Consider the following 22,013-nt stretch of genomic DNA (forward strand, 5'->3'; position numbering starts at 1 on the left):
GTCTCTCCATCTTTCTGCCTATCTGTCTCTCTGCCTGTATGTCTCTCCATCTCTCTGCCTGTCTGTCTCTCTGCCTGTCTGTCTCTCCATCTCTCTGCCTGTCTGTCTCTCTGCCTATCTGTCTCTCTGCCTGTATGTCTCTCCATCTCTCTGCCTGTCTGTCTCTCTGCCTGTCTGTCTCTCCATCTCTCTGCCTGTCTGTCTCTCTGCCTATCTGTCTCTCTGCCTGTATGTCTCTCTGCCTGTATGTCTCTCTGCCTGTCTGTCTCTCCATCTCTCTGCCTGTCTGTCTCTCCATCTTTCTGCCTATCTGTCTCTCTGCCTGTATGTCTCTCCATCTCTCTGCCTGTCTGTCTCTCTGCCTGTCTGTCTCTCCATCTCTCTGCCTGTCTGTCTCTCTGCCTGTCTGTCTCTCCATCTCTCTGCCTGTCTGTCTCTCTGCCTGTCTGTCTCTCCATCTCTCTGCCTATCTGTCTCTCTGCCTGTCTGTCTCTCTGTCTCACTGTCTCTCTGCCTACCTGTTTACTGTCTGTCTGTCCCCTAGGTGTCAATGGCTATCTGTTTACTGACTGTCTGTCCCCCAGGTGTCCATGGCTATCTGTTTACTATCTGTCTGTCTGTCCCCCAGATGTCCCTGGTTATCTGTTTACTGTCTGTCTGTCCCCCAGGTGTCCCTGGCTATCAGTTTACTGTCTGTCTGTCCCCCAGGTGTCCCCAGCTAAGCCATTAAAGGCGTTGATGCAGAGATGGGTGATGTACACGGAGGAGTGTAGCCGCAATCACAGCAGAGAACCGCCGCTCACTGGTGAGAAACACGCGCACACGCCGGCACGCACACTCACCATCATAAACACTGTGTAGCACCGTGCATTATGGGAAGATGAAGGTCCTCCGTTCTGCTCTCCCGGTGAGGGTCGGCTGTGGCAGTTGATACAGGGTAAACTAGTGGTTAGAGCGTTGGACTAGTAACTGGAAGGTTGCAAGTTCAAACCCCCGAGCTGACAAGGTATAAATCTGTCGTTCTGCGGCCTAGGAACCCACTGTTCCTAGGCCGTCATTGAAAATAAGAATTTGTTCTTAACTGACTTGCCTGGTTAAATAAAGATAAAATACAAATTTAAAATAAACATGTCTATCCTTCGTTCCAGGAAGATATTCCCTCCCTCTTCACAGATCTGATTGGACAGGATGTGTTCCGATCAACAGTAATTGTTTCCCCAGATAAAGAGATGTTCTGTAACTGTTTCCTGTAGGTGTTGTGTGTAACAGGACCTTTGACATGTATGCCTGCTGGCCCGATGGACTCGCCAACACTACTGTCAGTGTGTCCTGTCCCTGGTACCTGCCCTGGCACCACAAAGGTGAAGGTTGATGCTGATTTGATGAATTGATTGGTTTGTTGATTGGTGAATAGCTTGTATATCACGTTCAATAAATACCAAACTCACGTCAAATATCTGAAACTTCTGTCAGGTTAATGTGATAGGTAGTGTGAAAGGGTAACAAGTCTGCTTGGGTCAGTGAATGACAGTCTACCTGTAATGTGTGTCTGTTCCAGTCCAGCATGGTTCGGTGTACAGGGAGTGTGAGAGGTAGTGTGAAAGGGTAACAAGTCTGCTTGGGTCAGTGAATGACAGTCTACCTGTAATGTGTGTCTGTTCCAGTCCAGCATGGTTCGGTGTACAGGGAGTGTGAGAGGTAGTGTGAAAGGGTAACACGTCTGCTTGGGTCAGTGAATGACAGTCTACCTGTAATGTGTGTCTGTTCCAGTCCAGCATGGTTCGGTGTACAGGGAGTGTGAGAGGTAGTGTGAAAGGGTAACACGTCTGCTTGGGTCAGTGAATGACAGTCTACCTGTAATGTGTGTCTGTTCCAGTCCAGCATGGTTCGGTGTACAGGGAGTGTGATAGGTAGTGTGAAAGGGTAACACGTCTGCTTGGGTCAGTGAATGACAGTCTACCTGTAATGTGTGTCTGTTCCAGTCCAGCATGGTTCGGTGTACAGGGAGTGTGAGAGGTAGTGTGAAAGGGTAACACGTCTGCTTGGGTCAGTGAATGACAGTCTACCTGTAATGTGTGTCTGTTCCAGTCCAGCATGGTTCGGTGTACAGGGAGTGTGACGCGGACGGCCAGTGGGTTCCCCAGAAGAACACGAGCGAGTGTGATGCTAATGATCCTGCTCAGGTGAAAATGATGTGTCTCTTGTGAGTGAGGCTCGGGAAATGCTGTGGATAAAATATCGTCATATAGACATGATGGGAAGGGTGTATAGAATTGATTCGTGTTTTTCATCCGTGTGAGTGTACTGAGGTGTGTAGGCTAAATGGGTGTATAGAATTGATTCGTGTTTTTCATCCGTGTGAGTGTACTGAGGTGTGTAGGCTAAATGGACAGGCCATTCAGAAGGTATTCAGATATTTTTCCACATTTTCCAACGTTACAGTCTTATTCTAAAATGGATTCAATTGTTTTTTCCCCTCATCAATCTACACACACAATACCCCATAATGACATCACAATACCCCATAATGACATCACAATACCCCATAATGACATCAAGATACCCCATAACTGTCAGTAAGAGTGTCCATGATTGAGTCTTTGAATGAAGAGATTGAGATAAAAACTGTCCAGGTTGAGTGTTTGTTGCAGCTCGTTCCAGTCGCTAGCTGCAGCGAACTGAAAAGACGATGTTACAAGGTATGACGCTACAAGCTTGGCACACCTGTATCTGGGGAGTTTCTCCAATTCTTCTCTGCAGATCCTCTCAAGCTCTGTCAGGTTGGATGGGGAGCGTCGCTACACAGCTATTTTCAGGTTTCTCCAGAGATGTTCAATCAGGTTCAAATCAGGGCTCTGGCTGGGCCACTCAAGGACATGAGGACAAGCCACTCCTGCGTTGTCTTGGCTGTGTTCTTAGGGTTGTTGTCCTGTTGGAAGGTGAACCTTCGACCAGTCTGAGGGCCTGAGCTCTCTGGAGCAGGTTTTCATCAAGAATCTCTCTGTACTTTGTTCCGTTCATCTTTCCTTTGATCCTGACTAGTGTCCGACTTTTTGCCGCTGAAAAACAATCTTGTTTCTCATGGTCTGAGAGTCCTTTAGGTGCCTTTTGACAAACTCCAGGTGGGCTTCCGTCTGGCCACTTTACCATAAAGGCCTGATTGGTGGAGTGCTGCAGTGATGGTTGTCCTTCTGGAAGTTTCTCCCATCTCCACAGAGGAACTCTGAAGCTCTATCAGAGTACCATTTGGTTCTTGGTCACCTCCCTGTCCAAGGCTGGGCAGCCAGCTCTAGGAAGAGTCTTGGTGGTTCCAAACTTCTTCCATTTAAGAATGATGGAGGCCACTTGTTTTTGGGGACCTTCAATGCTGCCGACATTTTCTTGGTACCCTTCCCCAGATCTGTGCTCACAAACTTCTACAGATGCACTATCGAGAGCATCCTGTCGGGCTGTATCACCGCCTGGTACGGCAACTGCTCCGCCCACAACCGTAAGGCTCTCCAGAGGGTAGTGAGGTCTGCACAACGCATCACCGGGGGCAAACTACCTGCCCTCCAGGACACCTACACCACCCGATGTCACAGGAAGGCCATAAAGATCATCAAGGACAACAACCACCCGAGCCACTGCCTGTTCACCCCGATATCATCCAGAAGGCGAGGTCAGTACAGGTGCATCAAAGCTGGGACCGAGAGACTGAAAAACAGCTTCTATCTCAAGGCCATCAGACTGTTAAACAGCCACCACTAACATTGAGTGGCTGCTGCCAACACACTGACTCAACTCCAGCCACTTTAATAATGGGAATTGATGGGAAATGATGTGAAATATATCACTAGCCACTTTAAACAATGCTACCTAATATAATGTTTACATAACCTACATTATTCATCTCATATGTATATGTATATACTGTACTCTATATCATCTACTGCATCTTTATGTAATACATGTATCACTAGCCACTTTAACTATGCCACTTTGTTTACATACTCATCTCATATGTATATACTGCACTACCATCTACTGTATCTTGCCTGTGCCGCTCTGTACCATCACTCATTCATATATCTTTATGTACATATTCTTTATCCCCTTACACTTGTGTCTATAAGGTAGTAGTTTTGGAATTGCTAGCTAGATTACTTGTTGATAATTACTGCATTGTCGGAACTAGAAGCACAAGCATTTCGCTACACTCGCATTAACATCTGCTAACCATGTGTATGTGACAAATAAAATTTGAAATTGATTCGACACAATCCTGTCTCGGAGCTCCACGGACAACTCCTTTGACCTCATGGCTTGGTTTTTGCTCCGACATGCACTGTCAACTGTGGGACCTTATATAGACAGGTGTGTGCCTTTCCAAACCATGTCCAATCAATTGAATTTACCACAGGTGGACACCAATCAATGGAAACAGGATGCACATCAATTTGTTGTCATATTTCTGTTGTATGTCTTTAAATTGCAAGAAATTCTAAAAACCTGTTTTTGCTTTGTCATTGGTATTGTGATGTCATTATGGGGTATTGTGATGTCATTATGGGGTATCGTGATGTCATTATGGGGTATTGTGATGTCATTATGGGGTATTGTGATGTCATTATGGGGTATTGTGATGTCATTATGGGGTATTGTGATGTCATTATGGGGTATTGTGATGTCATTATGGGGTATTGTGATGTCATTATGGGGTATTGTGATGTCATTATGGGGTATTGTGTATAGATTGATGAGGAAAACATTTAATTTAATACATTTTAAAATAAAGCTGTAATGTAACAAAATGTGGAAAAAGTCAAGAGTCCTGAATACTTTCCCAACTTTCCTTATTGTTTCTGTGTGTGTGTGTGTGTGTGTGTGTGTGTGTGTGTGTGTGTGTGTGTGTGTGTGTGTGTGTGTGTGTGTGTGTGTGTGTGTGTGTGTGTGTGTGTGTGTAGCCTCACTATGGTCAGATCCTCAAGAAGTTCCGGACCATGTACACCGTGGGCTACTCTCTGTCTCTGGGGGCTCTGGTGTTAGCGCTCGGAATCCTGATCACTTTCAGGTAACACACACACACACACACACACCCAGAGAGACACACACACTGAGACACACACACACACACACACCCATAGAGACACACACACTGAGAGAGAGAGATACACACACAAACACTAAGACAGCCTGTAGGATTTGTGTTAATGCTTGGTACCATGATCAGGTAACCCTCACCTCATGACCGTAAAGAGGAAAGACAGACAGACACCATGACCTCTCAGCCACTCAGCCACCCACCATGTCCTCTCAGCCACCCACCATGTCCTCTCAGCCACCCACCATGTCCTCTCAGCCACCCACCGTGTCCTCTCAGCCACCCACCTTGTCCTCTCAGCCACCCACCTTGTCCTCTCAGCCACCCACCATGTCCTCTCAGCCACCCACCATGTCCTCTCAGCCACCCACCATGACCTCTCAGCCACCCACCATGTCCTCTCAGCCACTGAGCCACCCACCATGTCCTCTCAGCCACCCACCATGTCCTCTCAGCCACCCACCATGTCCTCTCAGCCACCCACCATGTCCTCTCAGCCACCCACCATGACCTCTCAGCCACCCACCATGTCCTCTCAGCCACTGAGCCACCCACCATGTCCTCTCAGCCACTGAGCCACCCACCATGTCCTCTCAGCCACCCACCGTGTCCTCTCAGCCACCCACCATGTCCTCTCAGCCACCCACCATGTCTTCTCAGCCACCCACCGTGTCCTCTCAGCCACCCACCATGTCCTCTCAGCCACCCACCATGTCCTCTCAGCCACTCAGCCACCCACCATGACCTCTCAGCCACCCACCATGTCCTCTCAGCCACCCACCATGTCCTCTCAGCCACCCACCATGTCCTCTCAGCCACCCACCATGACCTCTCAGCCACCCACCATGTCCCCTCAGCCACCCACCATGACCTCTCAGCCACCCACCATGACCTCTCAGCCACCCACCATGTCCTCTCAGCCACTCAGCCACCCACCATGTCCTCTCAGCCACCCACCATGACCTCTCAGCCACCCACCATGTCCTCTCAGCCACCCACCATGTCCTCTCAGCCACCCACCATGTCCTCTCAGCCACCCACCACTCTTCATGGAGGTAGAAAGGTGTATGTTTCTCATCAATTAAACATGTTTGATTTGAATGGACAGGTCAGTGAAGCAAGGTAGCTCCACTGACCTTACTGTTTGGCCACCTAGTAACCATACATACATATTCTAATTCCATTCCTTTAACATTTCATCTTTGTTATATTACCTCTGCTGTAGTTGACATTCCCCCTAACAGGAAGCACACTGTCCCCCCCTCCCCCCCCCCTCCCCTTACAGGAAGCTCCACTGTATGAGGAACAACATCCACATGAACCTGTTTGCATCCTTCATCCTGCGTGCTCTGTCCATCCTGATAAAGGACGCCATGTTGGAGGCTCCCAGCGTCAACATCGGACAGGACCAGGAAGTTACAGACTATGAGGTGGAGTGGCTCGTCAACAACGAGGTGTGTTGTTGTTGTTGTTGTTGTTTGTCTGAAAGGGTCGTGGTCAAAAGTAGTGCCGTTCAACAACAAGGAGGGTGTGTTGAGTTGAGTTGACCAGGGTGAGGTAAAGAGTCCAGTCAACAACAAGGTGGGAGTGTTGAGTTAAGTTGACCAGGGTGAGATAAAGAGTCCAGTCAACAACGAGGTGGGTGTGTTGAGTTGGGTTGACCAGGGTGAGATAAAGAGTCCAGTCAACAACGAGGTGGGGGTGTTGAGTTAAGTTGACCAGGGTGAGGTAAAGAGTCCAGTCAACAACGAGGTGGGTGTGTTGAGTTGACCTGGATGAGGTAAAGAGTCCAGTCAACAACAAGGTGGGGGTGTTGAGTTGAGTTGACCAGGGTGAGGTAAAGAGTCCAGTCAACAACAAGGTGGGGGTGTTGAGTTAAGTTGACCAGGGTGAGGTAAAGAGTCCAGTCAACAACAAGGTGGGAGTGTTGAGTTGACCAGGGTGAGGTAAAGAGTCCAGTCAACAACAAGGTGGGAGTGTTGAGTTGACCAGGGTGAGGTAAAGAGTCCAGTCAACAACAAGGTGGGAGTGTTGAGTTGACCAGGGTGAGGTAAAGAGTCCAGTCAACAACAAGGTGGGAGTGTTGGGTTGCGTTGACCAGGGTGAGGTAAAGAGTCCAGTCAACAACAAGGTGGGTGTGTTGAGTTGACCAGGGTGAGATAAAGTAGCAGGTCAACAACGAGGTGGGTGTGTTGAGTTGACCAGGATTCTAAGGGTTTGATCTCTGAAGCATTGTTTATTTATTTTTTTAAATTTTATTTCACCTTTATTTAACCAGGTAGGCTAGTTGAGAACAAGTTCTCATTTGCAACTGCGACCTGGCCAAGATAAAGCATAGCAGTGTGAACAGACAACACAGAGTTACACATGGAGTAAACAATTAACAAGTCAATAACACAGTAGAAAAAAGGGGAGTCTATATATACATTGTGTGCAAAAGGCATGAGAAGGTAGGCAAATAATTACAATTATGCAGATTAACACTGGAGTGATAAATGATCAGATGGTTATGTACAGGTAGAGATATTGGTGTGCAAAAGAGCAGAAAAATAAATAAATAAAAACAGTATGGGGATGAGGTAGGTGAAAATGGGTGGGCTATTTACCAATAGACTATGTACAGCTGCAGCGATCGGTTAGCTGCTCAGATAGCAGATGTTTGAAGTTGGTGAGGGAGATAAAAGTCTCCAACTTCAGCGATTTTTGCAATTCGTTCCAGTCACAGGCAGCAGAGAACTGGAACGAAAGGCGGCCAAATGAGGTGTTGGCTTTAGGGATGATCAGTGAGATACACCTGCTGGAGCGCGTGCTACGGATGGGTGTTGCCATCGTAACCAGTGAACTGAGATAAGGCGGAGCTTTACCTAGCATGGACTTGTAGATGACCTGAAGCCAGTGGGTCTGGCGACGAATATGTAGCGAGGGCCAGCCGACTAGAGCATACAAGTCGCAGTGGTGGGTGGTATAAGGTGCTTTAGTGACAAAACGGATGGCACTGTGATAAACTGCATCCAGTTTGCTGAGTAGAGTGTTGGAAGCAATTTTGTAGATGACATCGCCGAAGTCGAGGATCGGTAGGATAGTCAGTTTTACTAGGGTAAGTTTGGCGGCGTGAGTGAAGGAGGCTTTGTTGCGGAATAGAAAGCCGACTCTTGATTTGATTTTCGATTGGAGATGTTTGATATGGGTCTGGAAGGAGAGCTTAGAGTCTAGCCAGACACCTAGGTACTTATAGATGTCCACATATTCAAGGTCGGAACCATCCAGGGTGGTGATGCTGGTCAGGCGTGCGGGTGCAGGCAGCGAACGGTTGAAAAGCATGCATTTGGTTTTACTAGCGTTTAAGAGCAGTTGGAGGCCACGGAAGGAGTGCTGTATTGCATTGAAGCTCGTTTGGAGGTTAGATAGCACAGTGTCCAAGGACGGGCCGGAAGTATATAGAATGGTGTCGTCTGCGTAGAGGTGGATCAGGGAATCGCCCGCAGCATGAGAAACATCATTGATATATACAGAGAAAAGAGTCGGCCCGAGAATTGAACCCTGTGGCACCCCCATAGAGACTGCCAGAGGACCGGACAGCATGCCCTCCGATTTGACACACTGAAGTCTGTCTGCAAAGTAATTGGTGAACCAGGCAAGGCAGTCATCCGAAAAACTGAGGCTACTGAGTCTGCCGATAAGAATACGCTGATTGACAGAGTCGAAAGCCTTGGCAAGGTCTATGAAGACGGCTGCACAGTACTGTCTTTTATCGATGGCGGTTATGATATCGTTTAGTACCTTGAGCCATACAGGAGGATTCTAAGGGCTTGATCTCTGAACCATTGTTTAGTCATACAGGAGGATTCTAAGGGTTTGATCTCTGAAGCATTGTTTAGCCATACAGGAGGATTCTAAGAGCTTGATCTCTGAACCATTGTTTAGCCATACAGGAGGATTATAAGGGCTTGATCTCTGAACCATTGTTTAGCCATACAGGAGGATTCTAAGGGCTTGATCTCTGAACCATTGTTTAGCCATACAGGAGGATTCTAAGGGCTTGATCTCTGAACCATTGTTTAGCCATACAGGAGGATTCTAAGGGCTTGATCTCTGAACCATTGTTTAGCCATACAGGAGGATTCTAAGGGCTTGATCTCTGAACCATTGTTTAGCCATACAGGAGGATTCTAAGGGCTTGATCTCTGAACCATTGTTTAGCCATACAGGAGGATTCTAAGGGCTTGATCTCTGAAGCATTGTTTAGCCATACAGGAGGATTCTAAGGGCTTGATCTCTGAACCATTGTTTAGTCATACAGGAGGATTCTAAGGGCTTGATCTCTGAAGCATTGTTTAGCCATACAGGAGGATTATAAGGGCTTGATCTCTGAAGCATTGTTTAGCCATACAGGAGGATTCTAAGGGCTTGATCTCTGAACCATTGTTTAGCCATACAGGAGAATTAGAAGGGCTTGATCTCTGAAGCATTGTTTAGCCATACAGGAGGATTCTAAGGGCTTGATATCTGAACCATTGTTTAGACATACAGGAGAATTAGAAGGGCTTTGTTAAGTCTTGAAACGTGTTTTTTTTTTGTGTGTTGTGTCCTGCAGACGGCGGTGGGGTGTCGTATCGCCGTGGTGATGATGCAGTACAGTATCATGGCTAACAGCTATTGGCTGCTGGTGGAAGGCATCTACCTTCACAACCTGCTGGTCATCACCGTGTTCACTGAGAGAAACTACTTCAACATCTACCTGTGTATCGGCTGGGGTGAGGAGGGGGAGGAGAGGAGGGGGAGGAGAGGAGGGGGAGGAGGGGGGGGGGGGGGGGGGTGAGGAGAGGAGAGGGAGGGGGTGGAGGTTGTGTATTTGTCGCAGCACAGCACATTATATACCAGAAGACAGAGCATTTGGTAATCTGTTTGGTAGCCAGACACCTGAGTAGATCTATTATAGATATAGTCACCCTCAGGGTAAGGTAGTAGAGATATTATAGATATAGTCACCCTCAGGGTTAGGTAGTAGAGATATTATAGATATAGTCAGTCTCAGGGTTAGGTAGTAGAGATATTAGAGATATAGTCACCCTCAGGGTTAGGTAGTAGAGATATTATAGATATAGTCAGTCTCAGGGTTAGGTAGTAGAGATTTTATAGAGATAGTCACCCTCAGGGTTAGGTAGTAGATCTATTATAGATATAGTCAGTCTCAGGGTTAGGTAGTAGAGATATTAGAGATATAGTCACCCTCAGGGTTAGGTAGTAGAGATATTATAGATATAGTCACCCTCAGGGTTAGGTAGTAGATCTATTATAGATATAGTCACCCTCAGGGTTAGGTAGTAGAGATATTATAGATATAGTCATCCTCAGGGTTAGGTAGTAGATCTATTATAGATATAGTCACCCTCAGGGTTAGGTAGTAGAGATATAATCAGTCTCAGGGTTAGGTAGTAGAGATATTATAGATATAGTCAGTCTCAGGGTTATGTAGTAGAGATATTATAGATATAGTCACCCTCGGGGTTAGGTAGTAGAGATATTATAGACATAGTCACCCTCAGGGTTAGGTAGTAGAGATATTATAGATATAGTCAGTCTCAGGGTTAGGTAGTAGCGATATTAGAGATATAGTCACCCTCGGGGTTAGGTAGTAGAGATATTATAGATTTAGTCACCCTCGGGGTTAGGTACTAGAGATATAGTCACCCTCAGGGTTAGGTACTAGAGATATAGTCACCCTCAGGGTTAGGTAATAGAGATGTTATAGATATAGTCACCCTCAGGGTTAGGTACTAGAGATACTATAGATATAGTCACCCTCAGGGTTAGGTAGTAGAGATATTATAGACATAGTCACCCTCAGGGTTAGGTAGTAGAGATATTATAGATATAGTCATCCTCAGGGTTAGGTAATAGAGATATTACAGATATAGTCAGTCTCAGGGTTAGGTAGTAGAGATATTATAGATATAGTCACTCTCAGGGTTAGGTAGTAGAGATATAGTCACCCTCAGGGTTAGGTAGTAGAGATATTATAGATATAGTCACCCTCAGCGTTAGGTAGTAGAGATATTATAGATATAGTCACACTCAGGGTTAGGTAGTAGAGATATTTGGGCATAGTCACCCTCTGGGTTAGATAGTAGAGATATTATAGATATAGTCACCCTCAGGGTTAGGTAGTAGATATATTATAGAGATAGTCACCCTCAGGGTTAGGTAGCAGAGATATTATAGATATAGTCACTCTCAGGGTTAGGTAGTAGAGATATAGTCACCCTCAGGGTTAGGTAGTAGAGATATTGTAGAGATAGTCACCCTCAAGGTTAGGTAGCAGAGATTTTATAGATATAGTCACCCTCAGGGTTATGTAGTCTCAGGGTTAGGTAGTAGAGATATTATAGAGATAGTCACCCTCAGGGTTAGGTAGTAGAGATATTATAGATATAGTCACCCTCAGGGTTATGTAGTAGAAATATTATAGATATAGTCACCCTCAGGGTTATGTAGTAGAGATATTATAGATATAGTCACCCTCAGGGTTATGTAGTAGAAATATTATAGATATAGTCACCCTCAGGGTTATGTAGTAGAAATATTATAGATATAGTCACCCTCAGGGTGACTCAGGGTGACTAGAGATATTATAGATATAGTCAGTCTCAGGGTTAGGTAGTAGAGATATAGTCACCCTCAGGGTTGGGTAGTCAAGATATTATAGATATAGTCACCCTCAGGGTTAGGTAGTAGCGATATAGTCAGTCTCAGGGTTAGGTAGTAGAGATATTAGAGATATAGTCACCCTCAGGTTTAGTTAGTAGAGATATTATAGATATAGTCAGTCTCAGGGTTAGGTAGTAGAGATATTATAGAGATAGTCAGTCTCAGGGTTAGGTAATAGAGATTTTATAGATATAGTCACCCTCAGGGTTAGGTAGTAGAGATATTATAGAGATAGTCAGTCTCAGGGTTATGTTGTAGAGATATTATAGACATAGTCACCCTCAGGGTTAGGTAGTAGAGATATTATAGACATAGTCACCCTCAGGGTTATGTAGTAGAGATATTATAGATATAGTCACCCTCAGGGTTAGGTAATAGAGATATTATAGATATAGTCACCCTCAGGGTTAGGTACTAGAGATATTATAGAGATAGTCCGTCTCAGGGTTAGGTAGTCTATGAGTTCTTGGTGTGTTTAATGTGATTCTCTCTGCAGGTGCCCCTCTGATCTTCCTGGTGCCCTGGGTGATGGTGAAATACCTGTATGAAAATGAGGAGTAAGTGCCTGCATGAGTGAGTGAGTGCCTGCATGCGTGAGTGAGTGCCTGCATGAGTGAGTGAGTGCCTGCATGAGTGAGTGAGTGCCTGCATGCGTGAGTGAGTGCCTGCATGAGTGAGTGAGTGCCTGCATGCGTGAGTGAGTGTCTGCATGCGTGAGTGAGTGTCTGCATGCGTGAGTGAGTGCCTGCATGCGTGAGTGAGTGTCTGCATTAGTGAGTACTACTGTCGATGCAATGATGCATGACTGATGACACCTCCAATATTTTTAGAGACATGGAATTGAGAGGTCAGACAGCCTGCTCTCTCCAAGTGAAAATCCTTGCAGTGTTCCTTGGAGGATCTTGGTCAATTTAGCAGAAGATTTATAGCTGTGACCTGAAACCATTTAGCGGTTGACGGGAATGTCTGTTTAGAACACAGGCAGGTTAGTAAACCAGGAAACCTTCTGCGATGTGTAATGCAGGAAACCTCCTGTGATGTGTAAACCAGGAAACCTCCTGCGATGTGTAATGCAGGAAACCTCCTGCGATGTGTAATGCAGGAAACCTCCTGTGATGTGTAAACCAGGAAACCTCCTGCGATGTGTAATGCAGGAAACCTCCTGTGATGTGTAAACCAGGAAACCTCCTGCGATGTGTAATGCAGGAAACCTCCTGTGATGTGTAAACCAGGAAACCTCCTGCGATGTGTAATGCAGGAAACCTCCTGCGATGTGTAATGCAGGAAACCTCCTGTGATGTGTAATGCAGGAAACCTCCTGCGATGTGTAATGCAGGAAACCTCCTGCGATGTGTAATGCAGGAAACCTCCTGCGATGTGTAATGCAGGAAACCTCCTGTGATGTGTAAACCAGGAAACCTCCTGCGATGTGTAATGCAGGAAACCTCCTGCGATGTGTAATGCAGGAAACCTCCTGTGATGTGTAATGCAGGAAACCTCCTCTGATGTGTAATGCAGGAAACCTCCTGTGATGTGTAATGCAGGAAACCTCCTGTGATGTGTAAACCAGGAAACCTCCTGCGATGTGTAATGCAGGAAACCTCCTGCGATGTGTAATGGAACGTTAAGCTTAGAACACTTAGAACCGAGATGATTCCACTCAGAGGACAGGAGAACATGCCCAAGAAGATCAATTGTCTCTTACGGTCCTTAATCTTTTATTCAGAGTCCAACCTCTCCATTCTCTACTCTCTACGGGACTGTAGTACCCTACTTCATACTCTCTACGGGACTGTAGTACCCTACTTCATACTCTCTTAGGGTTACTGTACTATAGTACCCTACTATAAACTCTCTTGTTCCCTCTGTGTTGTGTTGAGCCTTGTATACTGGGCCCTGTATGTTACGCTGTGTGTTGTGTTGAGCCTTGTATACTGGGCCCTGTATGTTACGCTGTGTGTTGTGTTGAGCCTTGTATACTGGGCCCTGTATGTTACGCTGTGTGTTGTGTTGAGCCTTGTATACTGGGCCCTGTATGTTACGCTGTGTGTTGTGTTGAGCCTTGTATACTGGGCCCTGTATGTTACGCTGTGTGTTGTGTTGAGCCTTGTATACTGGGCCCTGTATGTTACGCTGTGTGTTGTGTTGAGCCTTGTATACTGGGCCCTGTATGTTACGCTGTGTGTTGTGTTGAACCTTGTATACTGGGCCCTGTATGTTACGCTGTGTGTTGTGTTGAGCCTTGTATACAGAGGTATAAAGGTGCTGTCTGTATGTCAGCCTCAGTGCTGTGTTGAGCCTTGTATACAGAGGTATAAAGGTGCTGTCTGTATGTCAGCCTCAGTGCTGTGTTGAGCCTTGTATACAGAGGTATAAAGGTGATGTCTGTATGACAGCCTCAGTGCTGTGTTGAGCCTTGTATACAGAGGTATAAAGGTGCTGTCTGTATGTCAGCCTCAGTGCTGTGTTGAGCCTTGTATACAGAGGTATAAAGGTGCTGTCTGTATGTCAGCCTCAGTGCTGTGTTGAGCCTTGTATACAGAGGTATAAAGGTGCTGTCTGTATGTCAGCCTCAGTGCTGTGTTGAGCCTTGTATACAGAGGTATAAAGGTGCTGTCTGTATGTCAGCCTCAGTGCTATGTTGAGCCTTGTATACAGAGGTATAAAGGTGCTGTCTGTATGTTAGCCTCAGTGCTGTGTTCCTCTGTTTGACAGGTGCTGTCTGTATGTTATCCTCAGTGCTGTGTTCCTCTGTTTGACAGGTGCTGTCTGTATGTCAGCCTCAGTGCTGTGTTCCTCTGTTTGACAGGTGCTGTCTGTATGTCAGCCTCAGTGCTGTGTTCCTCTGTTTGACAGGTGCTGTCTGTATGTCAGCCTCAGTGCTGTGTTCCTCTGTTTGACTGTTGCTGTCTGTATGTCAGCCTCAGTGCTGTGTTGAGCCTTGTATACAGAGGTATAAAGGTGCTGTCTGTATGACAGCCTCAGTGCTGTGTTGAGCCTTGTATACAGAGGTATAAAGGTGCTGTCTGTATGTCAGGCTCAGTGCTGTGTTGAGCCTTGTATACAGAGGTATAAAGGTGCTGTCTGTATGTCAGCCTCAGTGCTGTGTTGAGCCTTGTATACAGAGGTATAAAGGTGCTGTCTGTATGTCAGCCTCAGTGCTGTGTTGAGCCTTGTATACAGAGGTATAAAGGTGCTGTCTGTATGTCAGCCTCAGTGCTATGTTGAGCCTTGTATACAGAGGTATAAAGGTGCTGTCTGTATGTTAGCCTCAGTGCTGTGTTCCTCTGTTTGACAGGTGCTGTCTGTATGTTATCCTCAGTGCTGTGTTCCTCTGTTTGACAGGTGCTGTCTGTATGTCAGCCTCAGTGCTGTGTTCCTCTGTTTGACAGGTGCTGTCTGTATGTCAGCCTCAGTGCTGTGTTCCTCTGTTTGACAGGTGCTGTCTGTATGTCAGCCTCAGTGCTGTGTTCCTCTGTTTGACTGTTGCTGTCTGTATGTCAGCCTCAGTGCTGTGTCCCTCTGTTTGACAGGTGCTGTCTGTATGTCAGCCTCAGTGCTGTGTTCCTCTGTTTGACAGGTGCTGTCTGTATGTTATCCTCAGTGCTGTGTTCCTCTGATTGACAGGTGCTGTCTGTATGTCAGCCTCAGTGCTGTGTTTCTCTGATTGACAGGTGCTGTCTGTATGTTATCCTCAGTGCTGTGTTCCTCTGTTTGACAGGTGCTGTCTGTATGTCAGCCTCAGTGCTGTGATCCTCTGTTTGACAGGTGCTGTCTGTATGTCAGCCTCAGTGCTGTGTTCCTCTGTTTGACTGTTGCTGTCTGTATGTTAGCCTCAGTGCTGTGTCCCTCTGTTTGACAGGTGCTGTCTGTATGTCAGCCTCAGTGCTGTGTTCCTCTGTTTGACAGGTGCTGTCTGTATGTTAGCCTCAGTGCTGTGTTCCTCTGTTTGACAGGTGCTGTCTGTATGTTATCCTCAGTGCTGTGTTCCTCTGATTGACAGGTGCTGTCTGTATGTCAGCCTCAGTGCTGTGTTCCTCTGATTGACAGGTGCTGTCTGTATGTTATCCTCAGGGCTGTGTTCCTCTGTTTGACAGGTGCTGTCTGTATGTCAGCCTCAGTGCTGTGATCCTCTGTTTGACAGGTGCTGTCTGTATGTTATCCTCAGTGCTGTGTTCCTCTGTTTGACAGGTGCTGTCTGTATGTCAGCCTCAGTGCTGTGTTCCTCTGTTTGACAGGTGCTGGGAGCAGAATATCAACATGCTGTACTGGTGGATCATACGGTCACCTATTCTGTTAGCAGTTGTGGTAAGTACCCTTTTGGCTGGTCTCTTTCAAAGGCCTTCTCCAACCTGATCTCTATATCTCTCTCTCTTTTTCTCTCTCTTACTCTACATCTGTCTTTTTCTCGCTCTCTTTCTCTCTCCATCTCCTTCTCTCTCTCTACCTCTCTCTCCCTCTCCTTCTCTCTCTCGCCTCTCTCTCTCTCTGACTCTCTCTCCATCTCTCCCCTCTCTCTCTCTCTGACTCTCTCTCCATCTCTCCCCTCTCTCTCTCTCTCTACCTCTCTCTCCTTCTCTCTCTCTTTTCTCTCTCTCTCTCCATCTCTCCCCTCTCTCTCTGTCTCTCTCTCCTTCTCTCTCTCTTTCTCTCTCTCTCTCCATCTCTCCCCTCTCTCTCTCTCTCTCTCTCTCTCCATCTCTCCCCCTCTCTCTCTCTCTCTCTCTCTCTCCATCTCTCCCCTCTCTCTCTCTCTGACTCTCTCTCCATCTCTCCCCTCACTCTCTCTCTGACTCTCTCTCCATCTCTCCCCTCTCTCTCTCTCTCTGACTCTCTCTCCATCTCTCCCCTCTCTCTCTCTCTACCTCTCTCTCCTTCTCTCTCTCTTTTCTCTCTCTCTCTCTCCATCTCTCCCCTCTCTCTCTCTGTCTCTCTCTCCTTCTCTCTCTCTTTTCTCTCTCTCTCTCCATCTCTCCCATCTCTCTCTCTCTCTCTTCCTCTCTCTCGCCATCTCTCCCTCTCTATCTCTCCCTCGCCCCCCCTCTCTCTCTCTCTATCCCTCTCTCTCTCCCTCGCCCCCCCCCCTCTCACTCTCTCCCTCGCCCCCCCCCCCCCTCTCTCTCTCCTTGTACAACAGCATGATGATGATGAGGAAGATGACACGTTCAATGAATAAGTAATGATGAAGATGTTTTCCACTTTACCACGTCATGTCAGCTAAAGTGCAGGCTAGTTAAAACCTGTGTGTGTGTGTGTGTGTGTGTACGTGCGCACATGTTTGTTTTCCTGCTGTCTTTACGATTACGTTTCCTTTTTCACCCCAGCAGTCATGTATCTATAGTCCCAGTCAGTATAGACAGTATGGACACACCTACTCATTCCAGTCATGTCTCTATAGTCCCAGTCAGTTTAGACAGTATGGACACACCTACTCATTCCAGTCATGTATCTATAGTCCCAGACAGTTTAGACAGTATGGACACACCTACTCATTCCAGTCATGTATCTATAGTCCCAGTCAGTATAGACAGTATGGACACACCTACTCATTCCAGTCATGTATCTATAGTCCCAGTCAGTATAGACAGTATGGACACACCTACTCATTCCAGTCATGTCTCTATAGTCCCAGTTTAGACAGAATGGACACACCTACTCATTCCAGTCATGTATCTATAGTCCCAGTCAGTATAGACAGTATGGACACACCTACTCATTCTAGTCATGTCTCTATAGTCCCAGACAGTATGGACACACCTACTCATTCCAGTCATGTATCTATAGTCCCAGTTTAGACAGTATGGACACATCTACTCATTCCAGTCATGTCTCTATAGTCCCAGTCATTATAGACAGTATGGACACACCTACTCATTCCAGTCATGTATCTATAGTCCCAGTTTAGACAGAATAGACACACCTACTCATTCCAGTCATGTATCTATAGTCCCAGACAGTATAGACAGTATGGACACATCTACTCATTCCAGTCATGTCTCAATAGTCCCAGTTTAGACAGTATGGACACACCTACTAATTCCAGTCATGTATCTATAGTCCCAGACAGTATGGACACACCTACTCATTCCAGTCATGTATCTATAGTCCCAGACAGTTTAGACAGTATGGACACACCTACTCATTCCAGTCATGTCTCTATAGTCCCAGTCAGTATAGACAGTATGGACACACCTACTCATTCCAGTCATGTCTCTATAGTCCCAGTCAGTATGGACACACCTACTCATTCCAGTCATGTATCTATAGTCCCAGTCAGTTTAGACAGTATGGACACACCTACTCATTCCAGTCATGTATCTATAGTCCCAGTTTAGACAGTATGGACACACCTACTCATTCCAGTCATGTATCTATAGTCCCAGTCAGTTTAGACAGTATGGACACACCTACTCATTCCAGTCATGTATCTATAGTCCCAGACAGTTTAGACAGTATGGACACACCTACTCATTCCAGTCATGTATCTATAGTCCCAGTCAGTATAGACAGTATGGACACACCTACTCATTCCAGTCATGTATCTATAGTCCCAGTCAGTATAGACAGTATGGACACACCTACTCATTCCAGTCATGTCTCTATAGTCCCAGTTTAGACAGAATGGACACACCTACTCATTCCAGTCATGTATCTATAGTCCCAGTCAGTATAGACAGTATGGACACACCTACTCATTCTAGTCATGTCTCTATAGTCCCAGACAGTATGGACACACCTACTCATTCCAGTCATGTATCTATAGTCCCAGTTTAGACAGTATGGACACATCTACTCATTCCAGTCATGTCTCTATAGTCCCAGTCATTATAGACAGTATGGACACACCTACTCATTCCAGTCATGTATCTATAGTCCCAGTTTAGACAGAATAGACACACCTACTCATTCCAGTCATGTATCTATAGTCCCAGACAGTATAGACAGTATGGACACATCTACTCATTCCAGTCATGTCTCAATAGTCCCAGTTTAGACAGTATGGACACACCTACTAATTCCAGTCATGTATCTATAGTCCCAGACAGTATGGACACACCTACTCATTCCAGTCATGTATCTATAGTCCCAGACAGTTTAGACAGTATGGACACACCTACTCATTCCAGTCATGTCTCTATAGTCCCAGTCAGTATAGACAGTATGGACACACCTACTCATTCCAGTCATGTCTCTATAGTCCCAGTCAGTATGGACACACCTACTCATTCCAGTCATGTATCTATAGTCCCAGTCAGTTTAGACAGTATGGACACACCTACTCATTCCAGTCATGTATCTATAGTCCCAGTTTAGACAGTATGGACACACCTACTCATTCCAGTCATGTATCTATAGTCCCAGTCAGTTTAGACAGTATGGACACATCTACTCATTTCAGTCATGTATCTATAGTCCCAGTTTAGACAGTATGGACACACCTACTCATTCCAGTCATGTATCTATAGTCCCAGACAGTATGGACACACCTACTCATTCCAGTCATGTCTCTATAGTCCCAGTCAGTATGGACACATCTACTCATTCCAGTCATGTATCTATAGTCCCAGACAGTATGGACACACCTACTCATTCCAGTCATGTCTCTATAGTCCCAGACAGTATGGACACACCTACTCATTCCAGTCATGTATCTATAGTCCCAGTTTAGACAGTATGGACACACCTACTCATTCCAGTCATGTATCTATAGTCCCAGTTTAGACAGTATGGACACACCTACTCATTCCAGTCATGTCTCTATAGTCCCGGACAGTATGGAAACACCTACTCATTCCAGTCATGTCTCTATAGTCCCAGTTTAGACAGTATGGACACACCTACTCATTCCAGTCATGTATCTATAGTCCCAGTTTAGACAGTATAGACACACCTACTCATTCCAGTCATGTCTCTATAGATTAATCAGTTTAGACAGTATGGACACACCTACTCATTCCAGTCATGTATCTATAGTCCCAGTTTAGACAGTATAGACACACCTACTCATTCCAGTCATGTCTCTATAGTCCCCAGTCAGTTTAGACAGTATGGACACACCTACTCATTCCAGTCATGTCTCTATAGTCCCCAGTCAGTTTAGACAGTATGGACACACCTACTCATTCCAGTCATGTCTCTATAGTCCCAGACAGTATGGACACACCTACTCATTCCAGTCATGTCTCTATAGTCCCAGTTTAGACAGTATGGACACATCTACTCATTCCAGTCATGTATCTATAGTCCCAGTTTAGACAGTATGGACACACCTACGCATTCCAGTCATGTCTCTATAGTCCCAGTCAGTTTATACAGTATGGACACACCTACTCATTCCAGTCATGTATCTATAGTCCCAGTTTAGACAGTATGGACACACCTACGCATTCCAGTCATGTCTCTATAGTCCCAGTTTAGACAGTATGGACACACCTACTCATTCCAGTCATGTATCTATAGTCCCAGACAGTTTAGACAGTATGGACACACCTACTCATTCCAGTCATGTATCTATAGTCCCAGACAGTTTAGACAGTATGGACACACCTACTCATTCCAGTCATGTATCTATAGTCCCAGACAGTTTAGACAGTATGGACACACCTACTCATTCCAGTCATGTCTCTATAGTCCCAGTCAGTTTAGACAGTATAGACACACCTACTCATTCCAGTCATGTCTCTATAGTCCCCAGTCAGTTTAGACAGTATGGACACACCTACTCATTCCAGTCATGTCTCTATAGTCCCAGTTTAGACAGTATGGACACACCTACTCTTTCCAGTCATGTATCTATAGTCCCAGTTTAGACAGTATGGACACACCTACGCATTCCAGTCATGTCTCTATAGTCCCAGTTTAGACAGTATGGACACACCTACTCATTCCAGTCATGTATCTATAGTCCCAGACAGTATAGAGAGTATGGACACACCTACTCATTCCAGTCATGTATCTATAGTCCCAGTTTAGACAGTATGGACACACCTACTCATTCCAGTCATGTCTCTATAGTCCCAGTCAGTTTAGACAGTATGGACACACCTACTCATTCCAGTCATGTCTCTATAGTCCCCAGTCAGTATAGACACACCTACTCATTCCAGTCATGTATCTATAGTCCCAGTCAGTATGGACACACCTACTCATTCCAGTCATGTATCTATAGTCCCAGTTTAGACAGTATGGACACACCTACTCATTCCAGTCATGTATCTATAGTCCCAGTCAGTATGGACACACCTACTCATTCCAGTCATGTATCTATAGTCCCAGTTTAGTCAGTATGGACACATCTACTCATTCCAGTCATGTCTCTATAGTCCCAGTTTAGACAGTATGGACACACCTACTCATTCCAGTCATGTATCTATAGTCCCAGTCAGTTTAGACAGTATGGACACACCTACTCATTCCAGTCATGTATCTATAGTCCCAGTCAGTATAGTCAGTATGGACACACCTACTCATTCCAGTCATGTCTCTATAGTCCCAGTTTAGTCAGTATGGACACATCTACTCATTCCAGTCATGTCTCTATAGTCCCAGTTTAGACAGTATGGACACACCTACTCATTCCAGTCATGTATCTATTGTCCCAGTTTAGACAGTATGGACACACCTACTCATTCCAGTCATGTATCTATAGTCCCAGTCAGTATAGTCAGTATGGACACACCTACTCATTCCAGTCATGTCTCAATAGTCCCAGTTTAGTCAGTATGGACACATCTACTCATTCCAGTCATGTATCTATAGTCCCAGACAGTATGGACACATCTACTCATTCCAGTCATGTATCTATAGTCCCAGTCAGTATGGACACACCTACTCATTCCAGTCATGTATCTATAGTCCCAGACAGTATGGACACACCTACTCATTCCAGTCATGTCTCTATAGTCCCAGTCAGTTTAGACATTATAGACACACCTACTCATTCCAGTCATGTCTCTATAGTCCCCAGTCAGTATAGACACACCTACTCATTCCAGTCATGTCTCTATAGATTAGTCAGTTTAGACAGTATGGACACACCTACTCATTCCAGTCATGTATCTATAGTCCCAGTTTAGTCAGTATGGACACACCTACTCATTCCAGTCATGTCTCTATAGTCCCAGTCAGTTTAGACAGTATGGACACACCTACTCATTCCAGTCATGTATCTATAGTCCCAGTTTAGTCAGTATGGACACATCTACTCATTCCAGTCATGTAT

General features: G+C 45.7%; 1 protein-coding gene across 2 annotated transcripts in view; it reads left to right on the forward strand.

Annotated features, from left to right (window-relative positions):
* The window catches only part of LOC139395216 (glucagon receptor-like), a 94,227-nt gene that overhangs the window by 60,162 nt on the left and 12,052 nt on the right, over nucleotides 1–22,013 (forward strand). For both annotated transcript variants that reach the window (XM_071142862.1, XM_071142861.1), the window contains 8 exons: nucleotides 709–805; nucleotides 1,254–1,361; nucleotides 2,089–2,183; nucleotides 4,947–5,053; nucleotides 6,369–6,537; nucleotides 9,678–9,837; nucleotides 12,288–12,348; nucleotides 16,030–16,099. In XM_071142862.1, coding sequence (XP_070998963.1) covers nucleotides 709–805; nucleotides 1,254–1,361; nucleotides 2,089–2,183; nucleotides 4,947–5,053; nucleotides 6,369–6,537; nucleotides 9,678–9,837; nucleotides 12,288–12,348; nucleotides 16,030–16,099 — 867 coding nt within the window. The remainder of the gene's footprint in view (nucleotides 1–708; nucleotides 806–1,253; nucleotides 1,362–2,088; nucleotides 2,184–4,946; nucleotides 5,054–6,368; nucleotides 6,538–9,677; nucleotides 9,838–12,287; nucleotides 12,349–16,029; nucleotides 16,100–22,013) is intronic.

This window comes from Oncorhynchus clarkii, unplaced genomic scaffold (genome assembly GCF_045791955.1).
Source record: "Oncorhynchus clarkii lewisi isolate Uvic-CL-2024 unplaced genomic scaffold, UVic_Ocla_1.0 unplaced_contig_13973_pilon_pilon, whole genome shotgun sequence".
Lineage (NCBI taxonomy): Eukaryota > Metazoa > Chordata > Actinopteri > Salmoniformes > Salmonidae > Oncorhynchus > Oncorhynchus clarkii.